Source organism: Phyllobates terribilis, unplaced genomic scaffold, assembly GCF_046119375.1.
Source record: "Phyllobates terribilis strain yellow unplaced genomic scaffold, ASM4611937v1 Scaffold_12__6_contigs__length_324123572, whole genome shotgun sequence".
Lineage (NCBI taxonomy): Eukaryota > Metazoa > Chordata > Amphibia > Anura > Dendrobatidae > Phyllobates > Phyllobates terribilis.
The window spans coordinates 306,502,454-306,524,552 of NW_027362772.1; the positions used below are offsets into that span (position 1 = coordinate 306,502,454).

General features: G+C 47.6%; 1 protein-coding gene across 5 annotated transcripts in view; it reads right to left on the reverse strand.

Moving 5' to 3' along the window:
• CDON (cell adhesion associated, oncogene regulated) overlaps positions 1–22,099 on the reverse strand; it is a 150,967-nt gene that overhangs the window by 22,670 nt on the left and 106,198 nt on the right. For all 5 annotated transcript variants that reach the window (XM_073657340.1, XM_073657338.1, XM_073657337.1 and 2 more), the window contains 5 exons: positions 5,292–5,415; positions 1,520–1,795; positions 1,239–1,385; positions 412–555; positions 44–331 (listed from right to left, as the gene is read on the reverse strand). In XM_073657340.1, coding sequence (XP_073513441.1) covers positions 44–331; positions 412–555; positions 1,239–1,385; positions 1,520–1,795; positions 5,292–5,361 — 925 coding nt within the window. In that variant the 5' untranslated portion in view covers positions 5,362–5,415. The remainder of the gene's footprint in view (positions 1–43; positions 332–411; positions 556–1,238; positions 1,386–1,519; positions 1,796–5,291; positions 5,416–22,099) is intronic.

Sequence of the window (22,099 nt, forward strand, 5' to 3'; positions counted from 1 at the left end):
ACACACTTCTCATACGAGGGCAGCACGGAGTTCTGCTTCTTACCTAGAATGACGACTGTATAATTGACCAGAGCGGTTCCCAGAGGTCCATGTCCGAGCTGACAGGAGTAGTTACCCCCATCCAGGGTGTCCACGTCCTCAATCACTAGATGGGTGTACCACAGCTTCCTCCGTCTGTCCGCCATAGCATCACGTCCATCTTTATACCAGCGAACTTGGAGATTCCCGGCGCCCCCGGCCGCACACTCCAGAGTCAGCGAGGCGTGCAGGTGAGCGGACAGTGTGTGCGTGATGACCGGCGGAGCGACACTGGCGTCATCCAGAGATGGATCTGGCCGAGAGGGAATAAAGAACTATAAGAGGACAGTCCAGACCATGAGAGTCCGTCGGCCCCCCGGGCACGCTACTCACCTCGTATAGCCAGCTTGTAGACCGAGGCGCTGATTTTCCGCTCATGGGTCATTGGATTATAGGCCGCACATCTATAGGGTCCGCGGTCCTCCAGCGACACATTGAAAATTTGTAGATTTCCTGAAGGTAAAATCAGGAACTTGTCTAAAAGACACAAAAGATATAAACTGTTATTATACAAAGTCCATCATACCTGACCTGCGATGTGAGGCTGCAGGCGAGGCTGATCTGTGCAGGTTCAGCTTCGAGGGGAGCTCCATTGGGGGGAGTCACGTGCCGGGTACCAGGAGCCCCTCCAAGCGCTAATCATGAAGAATGAGCCAGGGCTGCACGGCTGGCGGCCCGACTCTCCATAATGAGGGGGCACACATGCCATACAGGTGACCCACAAAGCTGCAGGCACCCCCAAGAAGCAGGGACCACAGGAGAACGATTTGTCCTGAACCGATGAGGGTGGTCCCCCCAACCACAAGGACAAGGGGGGCAAGGAAAACCCCTAAGGCACTGACGTACTAGAGGAGGTCCTGTCTCAGGATGGTGGGGTGTAGTGTCAGACTGCGGACCCTAAATCTGAGGTCCCTCAGACAACCACCTTGTGGCTAAGAGACCATATTAATAAGGGAAGGGCTCCAAACAGTTGTCATCTGCTTGTGCTTTTGGGGACCACGATTGTGATGGGAGCCCCGGGTCCAGTGACGGAGGCCTGGGTCCAGTGACGGGGGGTCCGGGTCCAGTGACGGGGGGGGCCAGGTCCAGTGACGGACCCTCTGGCATTGTTATGGACCATTTAATCTCGGCTATGGGGTCATTTCTCCATGCGGCCGCACCTGCTGATCGCTCCAGCCATTTCCCTTTCACTTTATAATGGATCTGGGCACGGGGGACACTTTGGGGGGCGCTGCAGTTGATAATCACGCTGCTTCCTTCATCAGCCGTCACTGTGACTTTTGAGGAGTTTGTAAAATCTTCCAAATCTGCAAAAACAAGAAGAGAAAATATCACACCATGAGTACGGACCTAGTGATCCCTATAGGATCTCATCCTGAGACATCGGGGTATCTAAGCCGCATGCCCTTCCGTCCACAGACCCTTCGCCCACAATACTCACATGCCATAGACACGGCGGCTGGCGCGCTTATTATAGAGCCAGAGCTAGAATTCATCATGCACTGATAATGTCCGACATGCTGGGGAGCGAGGGCCGAGATGGCGAGCTGCCCCGGATAGGCGTCCACGTCCTGACCGCCTCCGCTATCCAACAATTCTCCATTAAATAACCATGAAATGTGCGGCCGCGGCGACTCTGCAGAGCAAAACAACGTCACCCGGCTCCCCGGCTTCTGCACAGTGGAAAGGGGCTCAGACAGAAAGCGCAGAGTCACATCTACAGGAAGGAAGAAGGAGTCATTACAGTGACGGGAAAGAAATATTCACTCATAAAGACGCCTGTAGGTGGCGCCGCTCATGTGTTTCAAGAAAATCTAAGGAATTAGCAATAACTTCCCGCATTAAAGATCAAAGATTACTGTATGGATCCAGAGGTATGTTATGCATTATACCCCAGAGCTGCACTCACTATGTACATACATTACATTACTGATCCTGTACTGATCCTGAGTTACATCCTGTATTATACTCAAGAGCTGCACTCACTATTCTGCTGGTGCAGTCACTGTGTACATACATTACATTACTGATCCTGAGTTACATCCTGTATTATCCTCCAGAGCTGCACTCACTATTCTGCTGGTGCAGTCACTGTGTACATACATTACATTACTGATCCTGAGTTACCTCCTGTATTATACTCCAGAGCTGCACTCACTATTCTGCTGGTGCAGTCACTGTGTACATACATTACATTACTGATCCTGAGTTACATCCTGTATTATCCTCCAGAGCTGCACTCACTATTCTGCTGGTGCAGTCACTGTGTACATACATTACATTACTGATCCTGAGTTACATCCTGTATTATACTCCAGAGCTGCACTCACTATTATGCTGGTGCAGTCACTGTGTACATACATTACATTACTGATCCTGAGTTACATCCTGTATTATCCTCCAGAGCTGCACTCACTATTATACTGGTGCAGTCACTGTGTACATACATTACATTACTGATCCTGAGTTACATCCTGTATTATACTCCAGAGCAGCACTCACTATACTGCTGATGCAGTCACTGTGTACATACATTACATTACTGATCCTGAGTTACATCCTGTATTATACTCCAGAGCTGCACTCACTATTATGCTGGTGCAGTCACTGTGTACATACATTACATTACTGATCCTGAGTTACATCCTGTATTATACTCCAGAGCTGCACTCTCTATTCTGCTGGTGCAGTTACTGTGTACATACATTACATTACTGATCCAGAGTTACCTCCTGTATTATACTCCAGAGCTGCACTCACTATTCTGCTGGTGCAGTCACTGTGTACATACATTACATTACTGATCCTGAGTTACATCCTGTATTATACTCCAGAGCTGCACTCACTATTCTGCTGGTGCAGTTACTGTGTACATACATTACATTACTGATCCTGAGTTACCTCCTGTATTATACTCCAGAGCTGCACTCACTATTCTGCTGGTGCAGTCACTGTGTACATACATTACATTTCTGATCCTGAGTTACCTTCTGTATTATACTCCAGAGCTGAACTCACTATTCTGCTGGTGCAGTCACTGTGTACATACATTACATTACTGATCCTGAGTTACATCCTGTATTATACTCCAGAGCTGCACTCACTATCCTGCTGGTGCAGTCACTGTGTACATACATTACATTACTGATCCTGAGTTACATCCTGTATTATACTCCAGAGCTGCACTCACTATTCTGCTGGTGCAGTCACTGTGTACATACATTACATTACTGATCCTGAGTTACATCCTGTATTATACTCCAGAGCTGCACTCACTATTCTGCTGGTGCAGTCACTGTGTACATACATTACATTACTGATCCTGAGTTACATCCTGTATTATACTCCAGAGCTGCACTCACTATTCTGCTGGTGCAGTCACTGTGTACATACATTACATTACTGATCCTGAGTTACATCCTGTATTATACTCCAGAGCTGCACTCACTATTCTGCTGGTGCAGTCACTGTGTACATACATTACATTACTGATCCTGAGTTACATCCTGTATTATACTCCAGAGCTGCGCTCACTATTCTGCTGGTGCAGTCACTGTGTACATACATTACATTACTGATCCTGAGTTGCATCCTGTATTATACTCCAGAGCTGCACTCACTATTCTGTTGGTGCAGTCACTGTGTACATACATTACTGATCCTGTACTGATCCTGAGTTACATCTTGTATTATACCGCAGAGCTGCACTCACTATTCTGCTGGTGCAGTCACTGTGTACATACATTACATTACTGATCCTGAGTTACCTCCTGTATTATACTCCAGAGCTGCACTCACTATTCTGCTGGTGCAGTCACTGTGCACATACATTACATTACTGATCCTGAGTTACATCCTGTATTGTACTCCAGAGCACCACTCACTATTCTGCTGGTGCAGTCACTGTGTACATACATTACATTACTGATCCTGAGTTACATCCTGTATTATACTCCAGAGCTGCACTCACTATTCTGCTGGTGCAGTCACTGTGTACATACATTACATTACTGATCCTGAGTTACCTCTTGTATTATACTCCAGAGCTGCACTCACTATTCTGCTGGTGCAGTCACTGTGTACATACATTACATTACTGATCCTGAGTTACATACTGTATTATACTCCAGAGCTGCACTCACTATTCTGCTGGTGCAGTCACTGTGTACATACATTACATTACTGATCCTGAGTTACCTCCTGTATTATACTCCAGAGCTGCACTCACTATTCTGCTGGTGCAGTCACTGTGTACATACATTACATTACTGATCCTGAGTTACATCCTGTATTATACTCCAGAGCTGCACTCACTATTCTGCTGGTGCAGTCACTGTGTACATACATTACATTACTGATCCTGAGTTACATCCTGTATTATACTCCAGAGCTGCACTCACTATTCTGCTGGTGCAGTCACTGTGTACATACATTACATTACTGATCCTGAGTTACCTCCTGTATTATACTCCAGAGCTGCACTCACTATTCTGCTGGTGCAGTCACTGTGCACATACATTACATTACTGATCCTGAGTTACATCCTGTATTGTACTCCAGAGCACCACTCACTATTCTGCTGGTGCAGTCACTGTGTACATACATTACATCACTGATCCTGAGTTACATCCTGTATTATACTCCAGAGCTGCACTCACTATTCTGCTGGTGCAGTCACTGTGTACATACATTACATTACTGATCCTGAGTTACCTCCTGTATTATACTCCAGAGCTGCACTCACTATTCTCTGGTGCAGTCACTGTGTACATACATTACATTACTGATCCTGAGTTACATACTGTATTATACTCCAGAGCTGCACTCACTATTCTGCTGGTGCAGTCACTGTGTACATACATTACATTACTGATCCTGAGTTACCTCCTGTATTATACTCCAGAGCTGCACTCACTATTCTGCTGGTGCAGTCACTGTGTACATACATTACATTACTGATCCTGAGTTACATCCTGTATTATACTCCAGAGCTGCACTCACTATTCTGCTGGTGCAGTCACTGTGTACATACATTACATTACTGATCCTGAGTTACATCCTGTATTATACTCCAGAGCTGCACTCACTATTCTGCTGGTGCAGTCACTGTGTACATACATTACATTACTGATCCAGAGTTACATCCTGTATTATACTCCAGAGCTGTGCTCTCTATTCTGCAGTCACATGACATTGCTCACATCTTCACGTACCTGGCTCGGCCCTGGTCGGCAGCAGGAGAAGCGAGAGATAAAGCAGCAGGAGCCTCGGTCCAGGATACATAGCTCCAGGTCACAGCGATGAACGGTGCAAATGTCGGGGAGAAACCAGTACAGTCTGGAAGAAAAGCAGAAGAGATTAGATCTGTCCCTTCTAGTCCTAGTGGACAACATCGGACCCCCGGGGGGAGAGAGACATGCTGCCCGCCGCCCCCGATTCTGCCCGTGATCCTGGGGTTAGGACTGGATCCAGACACTGGACTTCACCGCCCATTGAAATAACGGTTGTCAGACACATTAGATGAACGTTGGCTAAATTCACAGATTTCAGCCGGACCGGCCCCCCATCCGACCAGGGGCTGACATATCACTGTGCAGCCGCACAGGGGCCCAGGAGGTCAGGGGGCCACTACCCCCCCCAACACAGGAGGAGCTGTGCATTCTGAGGAGCCTTTGGTGCACAAGGGTCTCTTCTGTCTGAGCATCTGATGTATATGGGGGTCTCGCGACTCCCCTCAATGCATAATACTGGGAGGGCAGAGAAAAAAAAACTAATGCAACAATCTGATACATAAGAAGCAGAATCCAGAAAATATCGGTAAAGAAGTAAAGAGTCAAAGGCGAATACAAAAGCACAAGAAGTAAAAGCGATTCCGATACATTCACACCTGAGATCTCAGAAAGGACCGGACCCCCAAAGCCTCACTGACGGATCCGGGACTGAGACGGTGAGCGGGACCGAGTCTGACCCGATGATGAGGATGATGAGAATAGGACGTCCTCAGAAAACGGACAGTCAGACGGATGTGTGCGCTCACTAAGTGTATAGAAGATTGGATACAATTATAAGCTCAGCGTGTATGGGGGAGGGGAGGACTAGAGGTCTGGGGTATGGATGCTCAGCATATATGGGGGAGGGGAGGACTAGAGGTCTGGGGTATGGATGCTCAGCATATATGGGGGAGGGGAGGACTAGAGGTCTGGGGTATGGATGCTCAGCATATATGGGGGAGGGGAGGACTAGAGGTCTGGGGTATGGATGCTCAGCGTGTATGGGGGAGGTGAGGACTAGAGGTCTGGGGTATGGATGCTCAGCATATATAGGGGAGGCGAGGACTAGAGGTCTGGGGTATGGATGCTCAGCATATATGGGGGAGGGGAGGGCTAGAGGTCTGGGGTATGGATGCTCAGCGTGTATGGGGGCAGGGAGGACTAGAGGTCTGGGGTATGGATGCTCAGCATATATGGGGGAGGGGAGGACTAGAGGTCTGGGGTATGGATGCTCAGCGTGTATGGGGGAGGGGAGGACTAGAGGTCTGGGGTATGGATGCTCAGCGTGTATGGGGGCAGGGAGGACTAGAGGTCTGGGGTATGGATGCTCAGCGTGTATGGGGGCAGGGAGGACTAGAGGTCTGGGGTATGGATGCTCAGCATATATAGGGGAGGCGAGGACTAGAGGTCTGGGGTATGGATGCTCAGCATATATGGGGGAGGGGAGGACTAGAGGTCTGGGGTATGGATGCTCAGCGTGTATGGGGGAGGGGAGGACTAGAGGTCTGGGGTATGGATGCTCAGCGTGTATGGGGGAGGTGAGGACTAGAGGTCTGGGGTATGGATGCTCAGCGTGTATGGGGGCAGGGAGGACTAGAGGTCTGGGGTATGGATGCTCAGCGTGTATGGGGGAGGGGAGGACTAGAGGTCTGGGGTATGGATGCTCAGCGTGTATGGGGGAAGGGTGGACTAGAGGTCTGGGGTATGGATGCTCAGCATATATGGGGGAGGGGAGGACTAGAGGTCTGGGGTATGGATGCTCAGCATATATGGGGGAGGGGAGGGCTAGAGGTCTGGGGTATGGATGCTCAGCATATATGGGGGAGGGGAGGACTAGAGGTCTGGGGTATGGATGCTCAGCGTGTATGGGGGAGGGGAGGGCTAGAGGTCTGGGGTATGGATGCTCAGCATATATGGGGGAGGCGAGGACTAGAGGTCTGGGGTATGGATGCTCAGCGTGTATGGGGGAGGGGAGGACTAGAGGTCTGGGGTATGGATGCTCAGCATATATAGGGGAGGCGAGGACTAGAGGTCTGGGGTATGGATGCTCAGCGTGTATGGGGGAAGGGAGGACTAGAGGTCTGGGGTATGGATGCTCAGCGTGTATGGGGGAGGGGAGGACTAGAGGTCTGGGGTATGGATGCTCAGCGTGTATGGGGGAGGGGAGGACTAGAGGTCTGGGGTATGGATGCTCAGCGTGTATGGGGGAAGGGAGGACTAGAGGTCTGGGGTATGGATGCTCAGCATATATGGGGGAGGGGAGGGCTAGAGGTCTGGGGTATGGATGCTCAGCGTGTATGGGGGAGGGGAGGACTAGAGGTCTGGGGTATGGATGCTCAGCGTGTATGGGGGAAGGGAGGACTAGAGGTCTGGGGTATGGATGCTCAGCATATATGGGGGAGGGGAGGGCTAGAGGTCTGGGGTATGGATGCTCAGCGTGTATGGGGGAGGGGAGGACTAGAGGTCTGGGGTATGGATGCTCAGCGTGTATGGGGGAGGGGAGGACTAGAGGTCTGGGGTATGGATGCTCAGCGTGTATGGGGGAAGGGAGGACTAGAGGTCTGGGGTATGGATGCTCAGCGTGTATGGGGGAGGGGAGGACTAGAGGTCTGGGGTATGGATGCTCAGCGTGTATGGGGGAGGGGAGGACTAGAGGTCTGGGGTATGGATGCTCCGCGTATATGGGGGAGGGGAGGACTAGAGGTCTGGGGTATGGATGCTCAGCGTGTATGGGGGAAGGGAGCACTAGAGGTCTGGGGTATGGATGCTCAGCGTGTATGGGGGAGGGGAGGACTAGAGGTCTGGGGTATGGATGCTCAGCCGACAGATCACCCTCTGTATGGCCAGATTTAGGGATTCAGCCGAGCTGGGCTGCCCCTCACCTGGAGCCCCATAGTGATACCTGGGAAGGCTCCATAATGTTGAGAAGCGCCTCACTAATTACACAGGACTCTGTCAGCACAGAATGACTGTTCAAACCTAGCACATGTAGGCAATGCACCCTTAGTGTGGCCAAATATTTAAGTATTTGTGTCCCCTCTATCTTCGCCCCCTTCTTCTTTGATTGACAGCTCCGGCTTTATAAAGTCAGAGCAAGGAGGAGACGGATAAAGCAGGTGGAAGGTGCGTTTAAATGTTTGGCCTCCTGAGGACGCACCGAGAGGCTGTGCTTGGTTTGGCCAGTCATTCAAAATCCCTTAGTGTGGACTCTTACACCCCGAGGAGGCTCAGTGACTCCAGCACCACCTCACCCGGAATAAACGCCCGGATGCGACCTCTCCGGCCGGGACAACGTTGCTGTCATTCTCGGGGGTGCAGCAGGTTTTGGGGTTTTATTCTCTTGGTTCAAGGGCAGGAAATGCCCGAAAACTAAACAGGAGAACGTGTTAATACTTCACGGGAGAAGAGCACGGGGGGGCTGGTGACAGGGGGTCTCCGGGAGCCCCCCACCCACATCACATGATCATCGTGCTGCGGCCAGCTTCATCCAGGAGGCAGAGCTGCGGCCAGCTTCATCCAGGAGGCAGAGCTGCGGCCAGCTTCATCCAGGAGGCAGAGCTGCGGCCAGCTTCATCCAGGAGGCAGAGCTGCGGCCAGCTTCATCCAGGAGGCAGAGCTGCGGCCAGCTTCATCCAGGAGGCAGAGCTGCGGCCAGCTTCATCCAGGAGGCAGAGCTGCGGCCAGCTTCATCCAGGAGGCAGAGCTGCGGCAGCTTCATCTAGGAGGCAGAGCTGCGGCCAGCTTCATCTAGGAGGCAGAGCTGCGGCCAGCTTCATCTAGGAGGCAGAGCTGCGGCCAGCTTCATCTAGGAGGCAGAGCTGCGGCCAGCTTCATCCAGGAGGCAGAGCTGCGGCCAGCTTCATCTAGGAGGCAGAGCTGCGGCCAGCTTCATCTAGGAGGCAGAGCTGCGGCCAGCTTCATCTAGGAGGCAGAGCTGCGGCCAGCTTCATCTAGGAGGCAGAGCTGCGGCCAGCTTCATCTAGGAGGCAGAGCTGCGGCCAGCTTCATCTAGGAGGCAGAGCTGCGGCCAGCTTCATCCAGGAGGCAGAGCTGCGGCCAGCTTCATCCAGGAGGAAGCCCCCATTACTGCTATGCAAATACCAGAGGGAGGTTTAAATACAGACGGACTAATCCGACCTGCTGTCATCAGACTGGACCGGGGTCTGGCGGCGGCTCAGACACCAGATCTCCCCGATATCAATATTGTGACACCACCATGGATAGATCATTGGGGGTCGGAGGTTGGACAGTGGGCACCGGCAGCGGCAGACGACTCCCATCAACCACAAATGTCACAAGGAAACAGTGGAGGCGGAATACAAGATCCAACAAGGGCGGCAATATCAATGACCCTCCTGTTATCTGTAATGATACATGAATCACATAAAGGGTGAGAACGATGAAAACTATATAGAAAAGGACAGTGCAAAGGTTTTAGGCGGGTGTGGAAGAAATCTGCAAAGAAGTTTCCAAAGATTCTCAAGTGTGAACAGTTATTTTTTATCAAGTAGCAAAATGCAAAGTGAAGTAGCAAAAGTATCTGGTGACCGCCAGTCCCCTCCGTCATCAGTATCTGGTGACCACCCGTCCCCTCCGTCATCAGTATCTGGTGACCGCCCATCACCTCCATCATCAGTATCTGGTGATCGCCCATCCCCTCCGTCATCAGTATCTGGTGACCACCCGTCCCCTCCGTCATCAGTATCTGGTGACTGCCCCTCTCCTCCATCATCAGTATCTGGTGACCGCCCGTCGCCTCCGTCATCAGTATCCGGTGACCGCCTGTCGCCTCAATCATCAGTATCTGGTGACCACCCGTCGCCTCCGTCATCAGTATGTGGGGACCCTCCGTTGCCTCCGTCATCAGTATCTGGTGACCCTCCGTCATCAGTATGTGGTGACCGCCCATCGCCTCCGTCATCAATATCTGGTGACCGCCCATCGCCTCCATTATCAGTATGAGGTGATCGCCCGTCGCCTCCGTCATCAATATCTGGTGACCGCCCGTCGCCTCCATCATCAATATCTGGTGACCGCCCATCGCCTCCGTCATCAGTATCCGGTGACCGCCTGTTGCCTCCGTCATCCGTTTTCACACCTGCCTACAACTTTTGCACAGTTCTGAGTGAGTTTAGATCCCTTTCAAGAAGTTGAGTAGTGGATTAAAAAACATGGCTGCTTTCATACAAAACTTGCGCCACCTCTGTCCATGCAGCGGAGCTTTATTGAAATCAGTGAGGCTGACCTGCAATACCACACAGAACCTTTCGGCCAGCGGTGGCGCTGCTTTTGGATTAAAGTGGCCATGAGTATCTAATCTTATAAAAGAATTTACTAGACGCTAAAGCTTATAATAAAGGTTAAGGACATTATCACACGGACACCCGACCATTGGTCCTGTGCAAAAGTTCTAAAGTGTCAGTTACATATAAAAGAAGTGCGAAAATACAGGGGGGGGGGAGGGGGAGTCAACTAAGGAACAGTCCTGGAAGAAGTGTGAGAGAGCGAAAATACAGGGGGGGGGGGGGGGGAGTCAACTAAGGAACAGTCCTGGAAGAAGTGTGAGAGAGCGAAAATACAGGGGGGGGGGGGGGGGAGTCAACTAAGGAACAGTCCTGGAAGAAGTGTGAGAGAGCGAAAATACAGGGGGGGGGGGGGGGGGGGAGTCAACTAAGGAACAGTCCTGGAAGCAGCGCTGCTTTACCAACACCCAAAGGCAAATAAAGAAATACAGAAATGTTACACAAATCGCAGAATACAGAAAACTAAAAGAAAAGCCGCGGGCGCTCCCCGACATCTCCCAATGGATCCGAGGACGAGTTTTCCGATCTGACACAGAGGACAGTGATATTTCACATCGTGATACAAGTTTACAGTTCGCAGGGAGATGGCTTTTCGGGGGCCCCGGCTGAGCCTCCTTCGGCTGGGGGGGGCCCCGGCTGAGCCTCCCTCGGCCGGGGGGGGGGGGGGGGGTCGGCTATGCCTCCTTCGGCTGGGGGGCCCCGGCTGAGCCTCCTTCGGCTGGGGGGCCCCGGCTGAGCCTCCTTCGGCTGGGGGGCCCCGGCTGAGCCTCCTTCGGCTGGGGGGCCCCGGCTGAGCCTCCTTCGGCTGGGGGGCCCCGGCTGAGCCTCCTTCGGCTGAGGACCCAGCTGAGCCCCCTTCAGCGGGGGGCCCCGGTTGAGCCAACCTTCGGCTGGGGGGCCCGGCTGAGCCTCCTTCGGCTGGGGGGGCCCGGCTGAGCCTCCTTCGGCTGGGGGGGCCCGGCTGAGCCTCCTTCGGCTGAGGACCCAGCTGAGCCCCCTTCAGCGGGGGGCCCCGGTTGAGCCAACCTTCGGCTGGGGGGCCCGGCTGAGCCTCCTTCGGCTGGGGGGGCCCGGCTGAGCCTCCTTCGGCGGGGGGCCCCGGCTGAGCCCCCTTCCCGTGTCTTCTCGGCCTGATGAGTGTTACCTTTGTGGAGGCAGCGGAGCTGACAGGTTTCCTACAGAGAGAATAAACTGACACATTCCTTCGGCCGGAGGCTCCTTGGAGATTGCAGAATAGCTTTTATCCTCCGCTCGTCTTCACGCTGTTCCCTTGGCCGAGTTTCCAAGTCAATTTTAAAGTATCTCATAGGGTCCCCATCGCTTCCCCCGAGAGCGCCCATTGGCCGCGGATGCCAGGGTATAAGCTAAAGCTTCTGAAGGTCCATCACAGGCAGAGACCATGTGCAGCCATAACGCCCCGGCCAGTGGTCTCCAGCTGCCAAGAAACTACAACTCCCAGCAGCATGTCCAATCCTGAGCCATCGTCTACACACGGTGAAGTCAGTCTACGTTCACACAGTTTGTTGCTTTGGGGTTGTTTTTTTTTCCAAGGAGATTTTAGAAGCGGTTCCACCCCAAATCCCTTTCCAAGTCACTTGTAGAACTCGTCCTATTCATTTCTATGGGAAATCTGCTTTTCTGTTCATACAAGTTTTTTTTAGCTTTTTTTTCCCCCTTTCGCTGAAGAGATTTAGTAAAAGTTCTCCCAACTGGGCACTGTCCAATCAAACGGCTGCAGAGGTCTCTCCAGAAAAAAAAACCTCCAACACTCTTCAGGGCGTGTTCACACTACATTTTTTTATAACAGTTTTTGAGCGTCCACTCCAATAAACAACAGGAAGACGCTCAAAAGAATCTTCGTATTCATTTCTAAGGGAAAGTGACCGTCTGTTCATACTTTCAGGCTTTTGTTTTAATCGCTATAGGCTTAAAAAAAAAAAAAAGCAAAGAAGTGAGCGCTCCATTCTTCAAGCGTTTTCAGCTTGGAAGACGTTACATCCTAGATAATGGAGGACAATGGCAAGGAAGAAAATACGCCTGGAAGACACTGGAGAGACGAGGAGCGATCCCTGAAGAATCACTTGAAATACTAAAGTTGAAAAAAAAGCAGTGTGAACATGGCCTTATAGGATTATCAGAGAGACATGAGGTACGAGGCATCTCCCACCTCAATGCCCGACTCCTCACCAGTCTTGGGGTCTTTTATTTATTAGTTTGATTATTGAGGTTTACAAGTAATAAGTAAAAGGAATATGGACAAAAAGGTGGAAAACAGCAGGACGACGACAACTGGAGGAAAACGGGCAGCGATGCAGACGCAGAACTGTCCGACTGCCCCGCTGCAGAGCTGCACTCAGAGGAGCAACACTGATACAATGTGTCCAGCCCAGAACAGGGGGCGGAGCAAGAGATCTTGTCACTGCCATATGGGAGGAGTTTCCACCACCCCCATAATAACAGTGAAATGACATTGGAAGGGGTGGACATACCACTGGGCAGCCCCAAGAGGTCAGGGGCCACTTCTGTCTGTGGCCGCCCCTGGTACGGGGTGATCTCAGCCTTGGTGCAATTACACCATTATTACCCTCTTGCAAAGCATCATGGTCCCAAATTCCAGCCATTTTCTCCACCAACACCCAGAAACCGAAGTGTAATCCCGCGACGCACTGCTGCGGCATTATCCCACGACGCACTGCTGCGGCATTATCCCACGACGCACTGCTGCGGCATTATCCCACGACGCACTGCTGCGGCATTATCCCGCGACGCACTGCTGCGGCATTATCCCGCGACGCACTGCTGCGGCATTATCCCACGACGCACTGCTGCAGCATTATCCCACGACGCACTGCTGCAGCATTATCCCACGACGCACTGCTGCAGCATTATCCCACGACGCACTGCTGCGGCATTATCCCACGACGCACTGCTGCGGCATTATCCCACGACGCACTGCTGCGGCATTATCCCACGACGCACTGCTGCGGCATTATCCCACGACGCACTGCTGCGGCATTATCCCACGACGCACTGCTGCGGCATTATCCCACGACGCACTGCTGCGGCATTATCCCACGAAGCACTGCTGCGGCATTATCCCACGACGCACTGCTGCGGCATTATCCCACGACGCACTGCTGCGGCATTATCCCACGACGCACTGCTGCGGCATTATCCCACGACGCACTGCTGCGGCATTATCCCACGACGCACTGCTGCGGCATTATCCCACGACGCACTGGTGCAGCATTATCCCACAATGCACTAGTGCAGCATTGGCACAATTCAGCAATCTGTCCTTCATGACGCATGAAAGCGCCTCAGGCTGCGCTATGTGAACTCCACTCCTGAAATACTCTGCGCTGCATGTCAGACCCTTCTACATCCATTATATAACTCTTAATTTCACAAAAAATGAGGACACTCCTCTCCTGAAATACTCTGCGCTGAGGGGACAACAGGGCACAAAAAAAATGTCAATTCTCAAGCTCAGAATAAAAAAAAAATGCAATTAACAAAAAGGTTACAAAATAAAAAAAGAAAAACGTGTAAGAATTTGTTAATTCCACAGCTGTAATGTGATTGCATCCAGGGCTGCGCCGCTCCCTCCCTCACAGCGCAGATTATATGAAGTGCGGCGGAAAGTTACTTTTCTTTGTCAATTTACCGCAAGAAAAAAGAAAAAAAAAACAAGAGGAAAGAAATATTTGCTGTGACTGGAAACGGCCAAACATAACATTTGTGTTTAACCCCCTCCCCCCTCCACACACGAGAACCGGCGTAAACTACTGTCCAAATGTGCCGAGAAAATGAAGAACAGATGAAGAGGAGGCGAAAGGAAAAGTAAGAACGAGAAAATGATGAAGAGCGAAAACATCAAATGTCAGAATCCTGTACCCCGAGTGTCTGCATCATTACCCTGTACCCCGAGTGTCAGCGTCATTATCCTGTACCCCGAGTGTCAGCGTCATTCTCCTGTACCCCGAGTGTCTGCATCATTACCCTGTACCCCGAGTGTCAGCGTCATTATCCTGTACCCCGAGTGTCAGCATCATTATCCTGTACCCCGAGTGTCAGCATCATTATCCTGTACCCCGAGTATCAGCGTCATTATCCTGTACCCCGAGTGTCAGCGGCATTATCCTGTACCCCGAGTGTCAGCGGCATTATCCTGTACCCCGAGTGTCAGCATCATTATCCTGTACCCCGAGTGTCAGCGTCATTATCCTGTACCCCGAGTATCAGCGTCATTATCCTGTACCCCGAGTGTCAGCGGCATTATCCTGTACCCCGAGTGTCAGCGGCATTCTCCTGTACCCCGAGTGTCAGCGGCATTCTCCTGTACCCCGAGTGTCAGCGTCATTCTCCTGTACCCCGAGTGTTAGAATCATTCTCCTGTACCCCGAGTGTCAGCGTCATTCTCCTGTACCCCGAGTATCAGCGTCATTCTCCTGTACCCCGAGTGTCAGCGTCATTCTCCTGTACCCCGAGTGTCAGCGTCATTCTCCTGTACCCCGAGTGTCAGCGTCATTCTCCTGTACCCCGAGTATCAGCGTCATTCTCCTGTACCACGAGTGTCAGGGTCATTATCCTGTACCCCGAGTATCAGCGTCATTCCCCTGTACCCCGAGTGTCAGCGTCATTCCCCTGTACCCCGAGTGTCAGCGTCATTCTCCTGTACCCCGAGTGTCAGTGTCATTATCCTGTACCCCGAGTGTCAGTGTCATTATCCTGTACCCCAAGTGTCAGCGTCATTCTCCTGTACCCCGAGTGTCAGCGTCATTCTCCTGTACCCCGAGTGTCAGCGTCATTCTCCTGTACCCCGAGTGTCAGCGTCATTCTCCTGTACCCCGAGTGTCAGCGTCATTCCCCTGTACCCCGAGTATCAGCGTCATTCTCCTGTACCCCGAGTGTCAGGGTCATTATCCTGTACCCCGAGTATCAGCGTCATTCCCCTGTACCCCGAGTGTCAGCGTCATTCTCCTGTACCCCGAGTATCAGCGTCATTCTCCTGTACCCCGAGTGTCAGCGTCATTCTCCTGTACCCCGAGTATCAGCGTCATTCCCCTGTACCCCGAGTATCAGCGTCATTCTCCTGTACCACGAGTGTCAGGGTCATTATCCTGTACCCCGAGTATCAGCGTCATTCTCCTGTACCCCGAGTGTCAGCGTCATTATCCTGTACCCAGAGTGTCAGTGTCATTCTCCTGTACCCAGAGTGTCAGTGTCATTCTCCTGTACCCCGAGTGTCAGTGTCATTCTCCTGTACCCCGAGTGTCAGTGTCATTCTCCTGTACCCCGAGTGTCAGCGTCATTATCCTGTACCCCGAGTGTCAGCGTCATTCTCCTGTACCCCGAGTGTCAGCGTCATTCTCCTGTACCCCGAGTGTCAGCGTCATTCTCCTGTACCCCGAGTGTCAGCGTCATTCTCCTGTACCCCGAGTATCAGCGTCATTCCCCTGTACCCCGAGTATCAGCGTCATTCTCCTGTACCCCGAGTGTCAGGGTCATTATCCTGTACCCCGAGTATCAGCGTCATTCTCCTGTACCCCGAGTGTCAGCGTCATTATCCTGTACCCCGAGTGTCAGCGTCATTCTCCTGTACCCCGAGTGTCAGTGTCATTATCCTGTACCCCGAGTGTCAGTGTCATTATCCTGTACCCCGAGTGTCAGCGTCATTATCCTGTACCCCGAGTGTCAGCGTCATTATCCTGTACCCCGAGTGTCAGCATCATTATCCTGTACCCCGAGTGTCAGTGTCATTATCCTGTACCCCGAGTGTCAGTGTCATTATCCTGTACCCCGAGTGTCAGTGTCATTATCCTGTACCCCGAGTGTCAGTGTCATTATCCTGTACCCCGAGTGTCAGTGTCATTATCCTGTACCCCGAGAGTCAGCGTCATTATCCTGCACCCCGAGTGTCAGCGTCATTATCCTGCACCCCGAGTGTCAGCGTCATTATCCTGCACCCCGAGTGTCAGTGTTTCGCCCCCGCTATCAGTGCCAGATGTCTGCTCCGGCTGTGATAAGCTTGGGGACCTCTCTCAGGATTATGGATATTTAGTTTTGTTTCTGCGCAGACGTCTTTTCTTTCGTCTTCTGTCTGACAGCTGAGTCGTCCCGCACCTCGTCTGTTTCTTCTCCATCACTGGCCGAGGTACAAGACGGGGACTTGATAAAAGGAGATCGAGAAAAACGAGGCGTTCTTGGATCCTCTCATGTATATAACAAGAAAGTTGCAGAGACCTGGACTGGATCATGTGCGGACGGCGATGGCTGCGGATCCCCCACTGCGATGTCAACGTGCGGCAGACGAGCTGTGAGGTCTCTACATAACTGTATGTTATCACAAACCTATCTATATACACAGGGTGGATATGATAGAAAGGTGCCAGTAACCTGCTATAATACTGCCCCTATGTACAGAATATAACTACTATAATACTGCTCCTATGTACAAGAATATAACTACTATAATACTGCCCCTATGTACAAGAATATAACTACTATAATACTGCCCCTATGTACAAGAATATGACTACTATAATACTGCCCCCTATGTACAAGAATATAACTACTATAATACTGCCCCTATGTACAAGAATATGACTACTATAATACTGCTCCTATGTACAAGAATATAACTACTATAATACTGCTCCTATGTACAAGAATATAACTACTATAATACTGCTCCTATGTACAAGAATATAACTACTATAATACTGCTCCTATGTACAAGAATATAACTACTATAATACTGCCCCTATGTACAAGAATATAACTACTATAATACTGCCTCTATGTACAAGAATATAACTACTATAATACTGCTCCTATGTACAAGAATATAACTACTATAATACTGCCCCTATGTACAAGAATATAACTGCTATAATACTGCCCCCTATGTACAAGAATATAACTGCTATAATACTGCCCCCTATGTACAAGAATATAACTACTATAATACTGCTCCTATGTACAAGAATATAACTACTATAATACTGCTCCCTATGTACAGAATATAACTACTATAATACTGCCCCCTATGTACAAGAATATAACTACTATAATACTGCTCCTATGTACAAGAATATAACTACTATAATACTGCCCCCTATGTACAAGAATATAACTACTATAATACTGCTCCCTATGTACAGAATATAACTACTATAATACTGCCCCCTATGTACAAGAATATAACTACTATAATACTGCCCCCTATGTACAGAATATAACTACTATAATACTGCTCCTATGTACAAGAATATAACTACTATAATACTGCTCCTATGTACAAGAATATAACTACTATAATACTGCCCCCTATGTACAAGAATATAACTACTATAATACTGCCCCCTATGTACAAGAATATAACTACTATAATACTGCCCCCTATGTACAAGAATATAACTACTATAATACTGCCCCCTATGTACAAGAATATAACGACTATAATACTGCTCCCTATGTACAAGAATATAACGACTATAATACTGCCCCCTATGTGCAAGAATATAACCACTATAATACTGCTCCTATGTACAAGAATATAACTACTATAATACTGCCCCTATATACAAGAATATAACTACTATAATACTGCTCCCTATGTACAAGAATATAACTGCTATAATACTGCCCCTATGTACAAGAATATAACTACTATAATACTGCCCCTATGTACAAGGATATAACTACTATAATACTGCCCCTATGTACAAGAATATAATTACTATAATACTGCCCCTATGTGCAAGAATATAACTACTATAATACTGCCCCTATGTACAAGAATATAACTACTATAATACTGCTCCTATGTACAAGAATATAACTACTATAATACTGCCCCTATGTACAGGAATATAACTACTATAATACTGCCCCTATGTACAGGAATATAACTACTATAATACTGCCCCTATGTACAGGAATATAACTACTATAATACTGCCCCTATGTACAAGAATATAACTACTATAATACTGCCCCTATGTACAAGAATATAACTACTATAATACTGCCCCTATGTACAAGAATATAACTACTATAATACTGCCCCTATGTACAAGAATATAACTACTATAATACTGCCCCTATATACAAGAATATAACTACTATAATACTGCTCCTATGTACAAGAATATAACTACTATAATACTGCCCCTATGTACAAGGATATAACTACTATAATACTGCCCCTATGTACAAGAATATAACTACTATAATACTGCCCCTATGTACAAGAATATAACTACTATAATACTGTCCCCTATGTACAAGAATATAACTACTATAATACTGCCCCTATGTACAAGAATATAACTACTATAATACTGTCCCCTATGTACAAGGATATAACTACTATAATACTGCCCCTATGTACAAGAATATAACTACTATAATACTGCTCCTATGTACAAGAATAGAACTACTATAATACTGCCCCTATGTACAAGGATATAACTACTATAATACTGCCCCTATGTACAAGAATATAACTACTATAATACTGCCCCTATGTACAAGAATATAACTACTATAATACTGTCCCCTATGTACAAGAATATAACTACTATAATACTGCCCCTATGTACAAGAATATAACTACTATAATACTGTCCCCTATGTACAAGGATATAACTACTATAATACTGCCCCTATGTACAAGAATATAACTACTATAATACTGCCCCTATGTACAAGAATATAACTACTATAATACTGCCCCCCTATGTACAAGAATATAACTACTATAATACTGCCCCCTATGTACAAGAATATAACTACTATAATACTGCCCCTATGTACAAGAATATAACTACTATAATACTGCTCCTATGTACAAGAATATAACTACTATAATACTGCCCCTATGTACAAGGATATAACTACTATAATACTGCCCCTATGTACAAGAATATAACTACTATAATACTGCCCCTATGTGCAAGAATATAACTACTATAATACTGCTCCTATGTACAAGAATATAACTACTATAATACTGCCCCTATGTACAAGGATATAACTACTATAATACTGCCCCTATGTACAAGAATATAACTACTATAATACTGCCCCTATGTGCAAGAATATAACTACTATAATACTGCCCCTATGTACAAGAATATAACTACTATAATACTGCTCCTATGTACAAGAATATAACTACTATAATACTGCCCTTATGTACAAGAATATAACTACTATAATACTGCTCCTATGTACAAGAATATAACTACTATAATACTGCCCCCCTATGTACAAGAATATAACTACTATAATACTGCCCTTATGTACAAGAATATAACTACTATAATACTGCTCCTATGTACAAGAATATAACTACTATAATACTGCCCCTATGTGCAAGAATATAACTACTATAATACTGCCCCTATGTACAAGGATATAACTACTATAATACTGCCCCTATGTACAAGAATATAACTACTATAATACTGCCCCTATGTGCAAGAATATAACTACTATAATACTGCTCCTATGTACAAGAATATAACTACTATAATACTGCCCCTATGTACAAGGATATAACTACTATAATACTGCCCCTATGTACAAGAATATAACTACTATAATACTGCCCCTATGTGCAAGAATATAACTACTATAATACTGCCCCTATGTACAAGAATATAACTACTATAATACTGCTCCTATGTACAAGAATATAACTACTATAATACTGCCCTTATGTACAAGAATATAACTACTATAATACTGCTCCTATGTACAAGAATATAACTACTATAATACTGCTCCTATGTACAAGAATATAACTACTATAATACTGCCCCCTATGTACAAGAATATAACTACTATAATACTGCCCCCTATGTACAAGAATATAACTACTATAATACTGCTCCTATGTACAAGAATATAACTACTATAATACTGCCCCTATGTACAAGGATATAACTACTATAATACTGCCCCTATGTACAAGAATATAACTACTATAATACTGCCCCTATGTGCAAGAATATAACTACTATAATACTGCCCCTATGTGCAAGAATATAACTACTATAATACTGCTCCTATGTACAAGAATATAACTACTATAATACTGCCCTTATGTACAAGAATATAACTACTATAATACTGCCCCTATGTACAAGAATATAACTACTATAATACTGCTCTGAACTATAGTTGTTTCACAAATGATTCCTTATTTCAGGGAGTTACATACAACTATATCTACAGAGTGCAGAGTATCAGTCTTTTTACTTTTACTGGATACTTTCTGTCATTTCGCTTCAGAGATTTCTGTGATTGTAATCTATGAACATAACATTCCCCCTCAGAGTTATGGAAATTCTACATCAATTCTGCCAGATTTAGTAGAGCTGTAGGGGCATATTCACATTACACAGACCTGTCTAGAGCTGAGCAGTCGTTCACATGGTCGCTAGATGTCACATCGCCACAATTGGCTGCATTTTAGGGTCAGACTAAGGCCAAGGCCCCACTATCAGTATCTGGTCAGTATTCGGTCAGTATTTTTCCTCAGGAGTTGGAGCCAAAACCAGGTGAGGAACAATCAGAGAAAAGGTTTGATAGAAACAAGTCACCAATTCTGCATTTATCACCCACTCCTGGGAAAAAATACTGACCGAATACTGATAGTCTGATGTCCTAAAGACAAACTTCAATCTCAAGGAGTGTCTATTAAAGCTCAGCGTGTTCATGGGCCTTGTCTGTAACACAAGCTTTAGATGTGGAAAACCTGGAACATCGCCGCTTAATAATGGCCACTTTTTAATTATATTGTGAAGTTTCTTAGTAAAATAATCCTAAAAAGAGATGATAGCAAGTGATTATCAATTTAAGAAGGCGTTCTCCTGTGCGGGACGTTATGGGCTCTGCTGTGACTAGTGGGCCCCATCAAAACTATGGATATAAGGGGGATGCCATAGTTTCCAGTCGCGCCTGTGATACAAACTTCCAAGCATGTCCTAAACGGTGGCCTGGAAGTTTAGTATCTGGACTATAGAGGTGGATTTTAGGAATTGATTACCAAAATTGTCACTGTATCTATTAGATCATGGATTTTTTTTTTTTGCAAAATGTGTTGCAAATTTATATCTATTGGCTGGATGTCTATATGGGTGTAGTTGCTATATATATATATATATATATATATATATATATATATATATATATATATATATATATATATATATATATATATATATATATATATATATATATATATATATATATATACACACACACATACACAATCCATATAAGTAAATAAAGAAACCCCAGCAGGAATACATAGTACTTTCCGCAGCATGGATTAACCTGGGTATAATTTGTGGCTCCCGCACCCCAATGCAAAACATGTGCCCAGATCATCCAAAATTATAGGTTCATAAAGCTCTCCACAATACTGCACAA